A 13171-nucleotide genomic window follows, 5' to 3' on the forward strand; every position below is an offset into this window, starting at 1 on the left:
AGACTTCGATGTATATAACAGATTTCAACATTTTGTGGCTTCATGTAATCAATGTAACAGCATCATCGAGATGCTGAAGCAGGTTCAGTATCCTACATGGCAAGAGGAGCATTATGCTTCAGACTTCGTCAAAATTTGAGACCATAAATTACTAAAGCAAAATGCAACATGACAAAATCCAAGCTCAAACAGAAGTTTATTGAGCATTGTTTTCCCTATTACCATTCACAAATGGAAGCAGAGGAAGTTAGGCAGGAGAATGGGGCTGTTAGAGATTTACTTGTAGTCACAAATTGATATGTTGAGCAGATTAATTAATGTAATAAGGCTGTAATCTCTGAACATTGTCGGAATTAATCCACAGACTCTGAGAATGACTTTGAAACACTTGTCATATTAACATTCAGTGCCTTTATTCAAATTTATAACCATCAGTTTTCAATACATAGTGATTATATCAACTTTGACAACTTCTTTCAGTCTTACTTGTCTCGTCAAACATTAAATTTAAAAGGACATTATGATTCACATTTCAGAAATTGCACAAAACATGCCATCATAAATAATTTATGCATCTTACATTTACTATACACTTACTATTCTGTAAAAACATATCACAAACTATTTACAGATTTTTCATCACAAAATTTACAATGCCAAAATAGTACATTATTTACATTATTTTTTTTTACAACACACACACACACACACACACACACACACACACACACACACACACACCTCTACCATTATAATCACAGTACAGCATACTATATTGGGAACACCTATTATATTTTGTGACATGTACTGTCTCCAGAATTGACAAAAGTATTTGCCTAGTTTAATATTTTGTTTCTACATATGGTATTCCACTTACTAATGTTAGTGTTGAAAATCTGGAATGTGTTGTCTTTAAGAAAAGGTTTTCTGGAACAGTTTTGAAATTTAAAACAATTCCACAGTACAGCCTTAAATCTGTTTAAAGTTTATACACTGTTTGCTGGCTCATTTACTCAGTGAAAAACGAAATTTAAGTTTTTGAAACATCATAATCTTCTTTGACAGCTCCATATGCTTAACATTCTTTAGTATGTTATTTCTGTAGAGTTGCACGATTTCCTGCTTATATGAACTTACCAGTTACAGTGGATTATACTTTTATATGTTCAGTTAACATGCAGCACTTTTTGCTTTTTGCAGGCTGATACTTATGCAAGTATACCAATTTCATTCCTCTTCCTCAATTTTTTGTAACTGTATGTTTCCCATTAACAAAATGAAGTATGAATTTTAACAATAGCTTTGATTGCATAGCAAGGATGAAATTCTATCACTACATGAATCTACACATTTCATAAAATATGTACTAATATACAGTAACACTAACAATACTGAAACCAACACACAGTAATCTAGTCAGGGTCACTGGAGTTTCACATTCATACCTTCATTTGTAAACAATTTTCAAGTTTTCATAATAATCTTAATTACATCAACTAATTTTGCAATTGACTCTATAAATAAAATCTGAGAGCAGTGGACTAAGCATGTTGAACCACAACACCCATCTTTAACCTTACTTTAAGTTAAACATCAAGTTTCCCAACCAACCAATCAATCAACTAACCAACCAGTACCTCATTGTGAATGCTTTGACAAAGAACTGACTGAACAATATAGCTTTACTTAAAAAAAGGTTTACAACATTAGTTTTGCAATACTATTTACTTCCCACAACAATGAGGCAGTCATTTGAAATCTGATTAATTCAAGTCAAAGATTTTTTTCTTTTTTGTAAATTTAATCAGCTGCCAGTACTGATGGGTATAAAGCAATGGTCCAACTCCTTTATTAACCACAAGGCAATATTTGAGTTTGTTGCATTCCATAACAGGACAACCATTTGTCAGACAAGATTGTCATTTTCTAAGGATTCAGGAGAAATATACTACAACTCCACTTTGTTAAGATTTTCAATACATGACAAATTTTTGGTGTATAAAGGCAATTTATTTTAAAATATGTTAACTGTAAACACTTAACAAGAGGTAACAGAAAACTGCCAGCATAAATCTGCTTTACCTGGATACTTGTGCATAAACAGTCTCACTCATGCACATCAATGCCTTTAAACACACAGCAAACACACAATTTTTGTGGAGTATTTTTAGCTCAGCAATCAGAAGAAAATATTACTACAATATAGAAACTCCCACACCCATTCCAAATGCCTGCTGCTTCAATGATTCAAGCTCACAGCTATAAATGATACATTGCCCAATTACATAACTTCCATTTACTAGTGATGTTAAATGGTAAACACAAGGACAAAACCTTAGCAGTAGCTCATAAAATTCTCTGAATAACAAAGAATGAAGCTTTCTCTGAGAAGCACACTGTGCAACACAGGTAACTAAGTTTTGTACAAATCTTTTGAACTGGACATTGCACAATGGCAATGTTAATTTTGAAATGCATCGTCTTGGAAAGTTTCAGTTACATATACATGAGTGGTAAGTTCTTTTGAGGTAATAGCATTGTAGGCATCAAATTGTTCTTAGCATAGTATGTGCCTGTTAGCCATGTGCCATGACCAGGAATAAAAGGGGAACTACTCATTGGTAACTCTGCAGGCCAAACAAGATACCAAGCTCCCTGAGCTGGCTCTGGTGGTGTTGGCAACTCATACCAATGTCCACCTTCACTCACGTCCCCCTGCAACATAAAATACTGAGGTAAGTAAGTAAAGTGAGTTAAGTGAGACAGAGAGAAGCAACATCAGTATTAGATAGTAGTGAAACTAAGAAAAAGACAGAAAATTCAGAGAACAAACTTAATAAACCTATTAAAAACTGATTTTTATGAAAGCAATTTTCTATTGCAGTGCATTAACCCCAAATGGAAATCCCTTCCTGGTTGAAATATTAAAAATAGGGTTACATTTTTTCCTCATACAAAATTCTCACTATTTTCTGTTAATGTGGCACATTATCTTACTGTTTTGTATGTTTGGCCTTTTGCCCAAAGATTATAAAATCAGTAAACCAATTTCTACATCAAATAACATTTCTTTAAAGCAACTGAATTTTCAAGGCATTTACAAGTTACGAGGGCTATGTCAAAAGTTTTTAGCAGCCCATAAACAGTAAGGCGGAGGACAATGGGGTTGTTTTCATTCGAAAGAGTGGTGTTTTTCGACCTTGGGACGTGCATGCACAGCCCCTGGCTAGCGGTGATCCCCCCACAGTGCTGTAAGAAAGCATAGGCAGTGCTGAGTTAGACGGTGCAGGATGGAGCTGTCGTGCCGCAACTTTCGCACCATGATTTTTTACGATTATAAAAAGGGTTTAAGTGCTGAAGAATGCCATTCTTTTTTGCTTTATGTTTTTGGTGAAACTTCCCTTCTAAGGCCACAGTTGGAAACTGATTTCGTGAGTTTTTGAGGGGTCGGCAGTCAATTGAAGATGAACCTCGTCCCGGTCGGCCAACAACAGCTGTGACTCCTGAAAACATAGATGCTGTGAGGAAAATGATCAAAGAAGATCCACATCTTACATTTTGTGACATTGAAGGGACCCTAAATATTGGATCAACAGCAGCACAGACCATTGTTCCTAGTCACTTAGGCCTTACTAAGAGATGTGCCCGTTGGGTGCCACATTTCCTGACAAAGCCAAAAGGAGTCGAGAGTGGACTGGTGTTTCATGCTCAAAAAATTCAATGGAGGAAAGTCCCAAGACACCTACAATATCGTCACAGGTGATGAAACTTGTGTCTACCATTATGACCCTGAAACGAAGAGAGAGTCTTCTGTGTGGTGCTTTCCGGGCGAGGAACCACCCACAAAAGTTCGACGAAGTCAGAGCTCTGGAAAAAAGATGGTGGCAACTTTTTTCACAAAGCTTGGGCATCTCTGTGACCTTTGACAAATGTCGTCAATGCTGAATGGTACATGGTTCCAAAAGTCATCACCACATGGAAGTCACAGCATCCAAAGTCCAAGAGTGGGCACCTTCTGCTGCATCACGACAATGCATCTGCGCACAGGGCTGCCAGAACAATGGACTTTCTGGAGAAGGAAAAAGTGCGAGTGTTACCCCATCCCCCCTATTCACCTGACCTGGCCCCCTGTGACTTCTTTCTGTTCCCTAAGACTAAGGAAAAAATTCGAGGGCAGCGGGTTTCATCAGATGAAGAGGCCAGTGCAGCATACGAGAGTGCACTAAGTGACATCTCAAAAGAAACTTGGACTGACATTTTCTAAGTGGTTTCAGAGAATGGAAAAATGTACACATGCTAATGGAGAGTATTTTGAAAAGTTGTGAACGTTTTTTCGCAAATAAATTTTTTTCCCACATTCTACTAAAAACTTTTGGCATAGCCCTCATATTTATGAATAAAGGAGAGGATTCACCAAAAGGCAGAAGTGTTGTGTCTCAGTAAACAGACAGGTTTGTGCATGTGTGTGTTTTTCATACAGCTAGAAAAAGGAAGTGCATTCCAAAAGCTAGCCAAGTTCCATACCTTTTGTTTGTGTGCCTATCAATGATGCAGCATGCCTGCCTTTCGGTGAGTCATCTCCTTTATTCCTAAATAACTCTTAATTTTCAATCAGAACTTCCTGCCCATTATTTTCATGGCATTTAATGGATTGCTTTCATAGTCAAAGGGCAACCAAAGAAGAAAATGCACAATAAATTAGACAAAAACTGAAAGGTATGTGAAATAGCCAAGACAGTATGTCAACAAATGTTTATTCTACATTTTAGCTGAAGAATCAGTTATGAGGTAACCCTGTAAAAGATGTGCACTGTATTTGTTGAATGTGGACTAAAGTGTGGGAACTAATTTTTAGGGACATCTGAATTATTTTAAAAAGAAACCTGCTGGTGTTGGGCACCAATTTGTTACTGTGATTGAGGCTTTAGTTCAACATTTCGTACCAGATACAAGAAGGCAAGTTATTTCTTTTGTCAGAAAAATTATAACCAATGTTTCCTGATATTCAAAAGGATTCTTCATAGTAATTGATTTGAAAGGCTAAAACATTAACTGGCAAATAATATGCAAGCCAACTGAGTGAAAGAAACTTTTAAGGAGCTCTGGAGGAAAAAGGAAATAGTCCTCTTCCAGAACAGACGTATGGTAATGAGGAATCGGGATTTGAAGAGTAAATTATTGTAACATGCAAACTTCCCTACAGATTTGGCATTTCACAGACTTTAATTTCCACATGCAGACCATTGTGTAGCTATCAATTATGTTGCTGAGAATGAAGAGGCTGTAGTTGCTGTAAATGTGTAACTTTCCAATCTTCGAGAATCATTACTCTAGTGGATGCATAGCTTCTACTATTGAGAGCCAAAAAGAAACATGACTAGAAGAGTATACAGTCCATTTTTGACCCAAAAACAGTTCACAACCAGCCACGTTTTCACCTTGGCCCATGAGGTGAGTACTGATTACCACAATTATTCAAGGCAAACAAAAACTTGTAGAAAAACACTTTTACAACTCACATTTGATGGAATCCATCTCCAGTATGGATCCTTCTTCCATCTACCCTCTATACACTGAATATTAGAAGGATCTGGTGGAGGCCCTCTCAAATAATAGTGAGCAGTTAGTGCTGCCTTCTCATTTTCTTTGAGTACTGGATCCCTCCACGGCAAATTTGGTGGTGGTGCTGGGAACCAAATCCAGCGTAACAACAACTGAAATACAGGAAAGTATTTAATTCTTCATTTGCCACTAACCATTTACAGAGAAATAAGTTCAGTCATTAAATATATAATTAATATTTTTTAAACAGAATTCCTTTTTACTTCCACTTTTTAGAAACATTATTATAAACTACCATAATGCTGAAAATATTTATTTCAAATAGTTCTACCATAATGTAAAATGGATGTTTCAGTGAGCAACCATAAATCTTAACTCTGAAAATAATAGAAGAAAACCATGAGAAGGTACTGGAAGCATACTAAAGTTATACATATGCTATGCTATGCAAATTTGCTGTACATCAATCTGTGTCTCAGTATATTGAAGTCCAGTTTGCATCTAGTGTTGTGAAGGTGTATATTCTCTTGGTGTCCAATTCATTTAAGTTTTTTTTCAACAAAGCAATGCTGTACAGATGTATAGGTTTACAATGTCCAGTACCTCGAACCTAATACAGAAAGGAAAGAATTGTTTCTTGGGTTGTATATTGTTGCTTATTCTGATTATTGGGCTTCAGATTTTCATAACTTCACTGACGTGACTGGAATGTCCATTTACCAGTACTGTATGCTGTAGGACATGTGCAACTAAAATAGGTCAAAACAAGCCACATTCAGATACTCAGCTGACTGCATCTGTCCATTTCCACATGATACAGCAAATTATGCTATTCTTTTGCAGACATGGCTAGTATGTTCCTCCCAGTTTAATTTGTAATCCACGTGAAAACCTCAATTTTTCTGGTTTAATTTCTACAGCTTTAGTTAACCTCAGAATTAGCTCCTATGTTTTATCAAGATTACAATGGAGTTGGGTAGAAGAAAATCATTCTTTCAGTGTGTGTCTTTCTGCTGTGAACACTGCACTTACATTTAAAATATAAAATTAATATTCACACTGTATGATTAATATAATTTTGGACTATTTTCACACATGAAACATGTTTCCCACTATTCAAGGAAATAATTTTTGAATTAATGCTGGTCTTGCACCAGTAAATTGCTACATATAAACATTAAAAACGATCTTTAATTTACCTATTACTTCTGTCACATACTTCGAATACAAAAATTATCAAACGTACACAGGCTGGTTTACAATGTAGATGTACACCTTACTGAAATGTTCAAATGTGCATGAATGAAATACAATGAGTTACAATTCAGAACAAGACTTGTAACCTTTCTTCAAAAATTTGTCTCAAGTTATTAGTACTTATCAATTCACCCATGTTTGATCAACAGTAATGGATCTGAACAGAAAGTAATTTTCTTCCAAGTGATTAATTACATTGTGGAGGAGGTGGTAAATACTATGAAGTTTTATTTGTAGTTGGTGTACATCTTGTATTACACTTACTAAATACATTAACTTATTTCAGATTTGGGACTACATCAAGAATATATATTGGCATTCATAACTGTGTTTCACTATTAAATATCTGGCTACATGGCTGCCTAATAAGTTACAAAAAATTTTATTGGATTAATAATGAGTCCAACTGAATAAATTCACTTCATGTTTTGCTATAGACAATCACCTCATTTTTGGACTTATCTATAGCACCAGTGTCAATGTTGCACTATTCACATTGCCAATGACATGCATAAATTGCATTTATTCAGATGTTGACACACACAACATACTCACCTGTATAGCCAAGCACATTAAAATACCACTTAAAGGGTATGAGGAAGTGAACCTACTGAGATCAATCTGCCCGACAGATTAATGACAAGGGCTGTGAGTGAGCTACCCAGCCTGGCAATTTCTCACATCCAACTAGATAAATACCACACTGGTACTCGTGTACAATCTCTGACACTACACAAACATTTAGAAAACTTTCTCGCACCTGAACACAGACTTATTATATGTGCAGGCAGATAGGATTACACAGATTCAAACCTTGGTGGAATGGCAGCATGAGGAAGGGCACTCAGCCAGCAACTGCCACTAAAATTGCCTCAACCCCCAGAACAATGTTGACCCCACAGAACAAATGGAAATAAGAAAACGGCATAACTTAAAACTTAACAAAATATTACCATCAACTGACATTTACAGACCAACATTTTCTTCTTGGAATCAACTGCTAATTTCAGAAACTGAATTGCTTACCAACATTTTCTTCTTGGAATCAACTGCTAATTTCAGAAACTGAATTGCTTACCAACATTTTCTTCTTGGAATCAACTGCTAATTTCAGAAACTGAATTGCTTACCAACATTTTCTTCTTGGAATCAACTGCTAATTTCAAACTGATTCGCTTTCTTAACTATTAAATGGCTAGACAAAGATCGGCACAAATGGAAAATTTTGTACATCAGTTTAAAACAAATCAGTTCACATGATGAATGTACTTGGGAAACACTTTAATAGAAAATAATCCACCCACTACTTCCCCAGATTCATTTCAAGTATCCTTATTACAATCAGCTGTATAAATTTTGTTTATTAAAACCAGTCACCACATTTTGTAGCAACACATCCTGTGTTCAAACTGTCAGATTTTTCCCTTTTACGCGAAGTTATTGCAGTTTTAGCCATAGTTAAGGCAGGCAGTCTATTATCTGTTAGAAATGTGTTTAACTGGTGGAATAAATGAAGACTAATAACATAAAAAGTTTATGGGTTATATTTACTGAAAATAGTAAACATCCAGGCCGACTTACATCACCAGTGTACAGTGGACAGTTCACCATTAACATTCATCTCAATTGGCCAGTGTCGCTACGATTCAAAATGGAGAAAACCAAGTTCTGTGCTGCTGTTAAACATTTTCATCTGCAGGGTTGGACTGTCACACAAATCAAAATATAATTGGATGATGTTCTCACAAACTGTATGCCGATTGAAGGCCATTTATTTTTGGATTGATGAAATTAACCAGTATCAGACAAGCACCAAAGATGAGGCCCAGCCATCTAATTGAGATTACCACAAAGGAAACATTGATAAAATCCATGATATGGTAATGTAGGACTGCCAAATAAAAATTCATGAGATTGCAGTCACCTTACTGAGTGCATGACATACTGCACCAAGAATTTGATATAAATAAGCTGTGTGCGAAATAGGTGTCGCGATTGTTCACAATTGACCAAAATTGCATCCAGCACAACATTTCAACACCACGTCTGGCCATGTTTAATCACCATCCACAAGAATTTTTGTACCAATTTGTTACTTGACAAAATCTGGATCAACTGCACACACTAGAGACAAATGGCAGTCAAAACAAAGGACAAAGACTAGTAAAGTGCACCAAAGAAGACAAAGAATCTTGTCAGCTAGTAAGGGGATGGCCACTGTCTTGTGGGATTCCTAAAGAATAATCCTCATAGATCAGCTGTAAAAAGAAAGAACCTTAACTGGACCCTATTATGTTTCATTGATGTATCATTTAAAACATGCATTGGCTGAAAGAAAAAGCTGGAAGGCAAGAATGTGCTCTTTCAGCAGGATAATTCACCAATCCACACAGAAGTAATAAAATACTGAGGAAGCAATAAAGGAAACGAAAGAAAAGTTCGGAGTAGGTATTAAAATCCATGGAGAAGAAACAAAAACTTTGAGGTTCACCGATGACATTGTAATTCTGTCAGAGACAGCAAAGGACTTGGAAGAGCAGCTGAACGGAATGGACAGTGCCTTGAAAGGAGGGTATAAGATGAACATCAACAAAAGCAAAACGAGGATAATGGAATGTAGTCCAATTAAGTCGGCTGATGCTGAGGGTATTAGATTAGGAAATGAGACACTTGAAGTAGTAAAGGAGTTTTGGTGTTTGGGGGAGCAAAATAACTGATGATGGTCGAAGTAGAGAGGATATAAAATGTAGACTGGCAATGGCAAGGAAAGTGTTTCTGAAGAAGAAAAATTTGTTAACATCGGGGTATAGATTTAAATGTCAGGAAGTCGTTTCTGAAAGTGTTTGTATGGAGTGTAGCCATGTATGGAAGTGAAACATGGACGATAAATAGTTTAGACAAGAAGAGAATAGAAGCTTTCGACATGTGGTGCTACAGAAGAATGCTGAATATTAGATGGGTAGATCACAAAACTAATGAGGAGGTATTGAATAGAATTGGGGAGAAGAGGAGCTTGTGGCACAACTTGGCTAGAAGAAGGGATCGGTTGGTAGGACATGTTCTGAGACATCGAGGGATCACCAATTTAGTATTGGAGGGCAGTGCGGAGGGGTAAAAATCGTAGAGGGAGACCAAGAGATGAATACACTAAGCAGATTCAGAAGGATGTAGGCTGCAGTAGGTACTGGGAGATGATGAAGCTTGCACAGGATAGAGTAGCATGGAGAGCTGCATCAAACCGGTCTCAGGATTGAAGACCACAATAACATTGCTATGTATTATTAAGGAAGCATTTACCAGTAACAATGGAGGCAACATCACCTCTGCCTAGTTAATTGTCTTCTTGGGGAGTAGTAGGTACTGATTAACTGTAACTAACTATGTATTATATGGCCAGTAATTCTGTTGCAGTATTTACTATTACTTATTTTCTGATTTGAAGTCATTAGTTAATCAATTCTGCTGTGAACATCATTAAATAGAATATCATTATAAGGTAATTAGTAAATTTATTTACCTTAAGCAGTTAAGGGTGTTTCTACGGCTTAATGTAGTACAATGACATTGTATCAAGAGAACTACGTTACATTGTCCATCTTTGCGAAGTGGTTGTATCAGGACTCAATAGTAAGAAACACACATTGTAAGTAACTGAACACTAAGAATGTTTCTCAGAACTGATGCTATACAGCAACACAGAAGACAGTGAGGACTTATGTAGCACTATACTACTAATTAATAATGATTTTAAACACAATGAGTACTTTAAGATTAATTTTCACACACACACACACACACACACACACACACACACACACACACCCTCCATCTGCCCACCTTCCTTCCTTCGTATCTCCTAACTTACGTGCCATACAATTATATACTTTTGTAGGTACATTCAGCATCAATGTAAATTCTGTCTACCAAATGTGTTGGGAATTGAGATATTAGCAAAGGTGCATTTAATGTGAATTCATGATGATGTGCCTGGTGTCACAGTTTTACTGCTGGAGCAGCAAAAATGTTATAAGCAGTAAACATTTTTGCTTTTGTCATTTGGGGTATCAGTAAGAAAAAGTTTCATAAAGGTTTGAAATTGTGTGTAAAGTTTGTTGCAAGTGCCTGAGTGCACTAATTCTCAAATACTGGATGAGTAAAATCTGCATATTTGCACCCAGACCCACCCCTTTGCTAGTTAGGTGATTCTTGTCCCACAACAATTCTTTCTGGATGTAAGTGATGTGTACCAAGTTTGGTTGACATCAGTCAAGTAGTTTTGGAGATGTGGAATATACATAACATACATTTTTATAATATGTATGAACACCTTTTTCATGATCTGATTTTGATAAAATATAGACTATAAAATACGCTAGCTAGACTGTCATTACCAGTGAAAACCCTGCAAAAATCCCCTAATAATTTTAAAGATTAGCATGTTCAAAAACTGTCAGGCAGTTTTCACATTTGTTACTAGTATAAACAGATGTGCCATTTTTCTGATATTTCTGAACTATCTTACTAACTGATCTGCTACAGATAGCATGTAATAATCAATCTGACAGATGAGGTTTCATTAAGGTGACAGGTAAATAACTGACCTGTCATTAACACACTAATTGTGAAAATAATGAAATGTACAGTAATAATTAAGCATAATTATTAATTACAGGGAGTAAAAAATGTTTCACATTTGCAATGCTGATACAGACTGTGATGTTCTTGCGAACACCTATATTTTCAGTATTTTTTGCTGTATAAGTGCTTTCTTGTTTTATTGGAGTTAAGCAATGGGAAGAAGAGATCAGTGTTTAACATTTATACCAGTTATCACTAATTAAAGTTTGTATGTAGCTGCATTTTTCAATTTTTTCTTGCTGGGTATATTATTAGGTGGTGTTATGAGCAAATATTTACTGTTGCTATGCACTGACTAGGCACTGGTTCAGAGTTACTGTAATAATTACAACAAGCTCTGTGAATGTAACTGAATGGATGCTTAAGTAATGTCTTTTGAAATCATTCATTTAATTATGCTCTCTTAATTTCTATTTCATTACCAGAAGAGAGGAATCATTTGCACTGTAACTGAATGTTACGTGGAGCTACCAGTTGATTCAGTCATACATTTTAGTTGCAATTCAATAATCCTTTCATTGTGTTCTGAAGTGTTGTGACTGTCAAAAATTTTTATTTTTGTGGGTAATATTATTGATATGTAGTGGGGTTAATTTTATGGTTTCTACTGTCATGCTATTGCAATGAGACTTAATGACTGATAGATGGATACAGAAATAATTTTTATATTGGTAACAGTAGGATAAATGAAAATATTTGCCATATGTAATAGCTAATGTATGTTTTATGACATTTGTTGACCATTAGAGAAATACACCAAAGCGAGAAGTCAGACTTTGCAAGTTTAATGAAAGTTTCGTAAGAAAGAAATTAGAGAAGAAATTATGTACTCTTGTCCTGATCTGAAAGATGCAATGTTAGTTATGTGATCCAGAATGTTGTGTTACGACTGTCAGGTGAATGTTTTGCTACTTTCGTCATATTTTAATTTGTTCAGCTATGAATCATTATGGATTTATTGTGAGATGGTATACGTATTATGACATAAGACATGTTAGGCATTGTTTGTGAGTTGTTATGCTGTTATTACAATAGTTCACAGGTAAAGATAGTTATATGGATTATGGTGGTGGTGGTGGTGGTATTTTAGGGATTATTGTGTTGTAAGATGATTAAGCTATGTTTTGGGGCTTCGTATCATTGAATGTAATATGTCATGCTCATGCAGTCATGTGGAATGGATTGATGGTAATTTCACAAAATTTAATTAAAGAATTTGTGAATGTTGTGTACAGCTAATTTTGCCAATATGAGAATGTAGCAATGTCTGAATTAAACTGTAAACTGCGTATGAGTAGAGATGTGTGGGATAAAGCAAAAATAATTCAGTGGTGATTAACTGCACTTTTAATCATAATGAGAGATTCCAATTACCATCTGCAACATGTAACATCAAAAGCAAAGAAGAAACCAGTAACTGGAATTTACAATTATATAATTTGAGAAATGGGGGTGGGGGGGTGGGGGGGGGGTTACCATAACTGATTATAGGGAACATTAAATAAAAGTAAAATATGGTAGACATATTAAAAGAAATTAACACAATTTTCCTTGGTTAACTAAGAAAGCACATTTTGTAATTAACTATTACTCTGTTAGCATATTCTAGTATAGAACATGATACACTCAGAACTTCACAAACTTTTTGCTCTTTACTATAAACTGTGGATGTCCTCTAATTTCAATGTATCATCAGTCAAACTGTAACTGAACT

The 13171-nt window shown here is 35.6% G+C and overlaps 1 protein-coding gene across 1 annotated transcript in view; it reads right to left on the reverse strand.

The window, feature by feature from the left end:
• Nucleotides 1-519: 519 nt before the first annotated feature.
• LOC124776808 overlaps nt 520-13171 on the reverse strand; it is a 77746-nt gene continuing 65094 nt past the window's right edge. Inside the window, exons 3-4 of the mRNA XM_047251957.1 lie at nt 5520-5714; nt 520-2715 (exon numbers count right to left, since the gene is read on the reverse strand). Of these exons, the coding sequence (XP_047107913.1) occupies nt 2497-2715; nt 5520-5714 (414 nt within the window). The 3' untranslated portion in view covers nt 520-2496. The remainder of the gene's footprint in view (nt 2716-5519; nt 5715-13171) is intronic.

This window comes from Schistocerca piceifrons, chromosome 2, assembly GCF_021461385.2.
Source record: "Schistocerca piceifrons isolate TAMUIC-IGC-003096 chromosome 2, iqSchPice1.1, whole genome shotgun sequence".
Lineage (NCBI taxonomy): Eukaryota > Metazoa > Arthropoda > Insecta > Orthoptera > Acrididae > Schistocerca > Schistocerca piceifrons.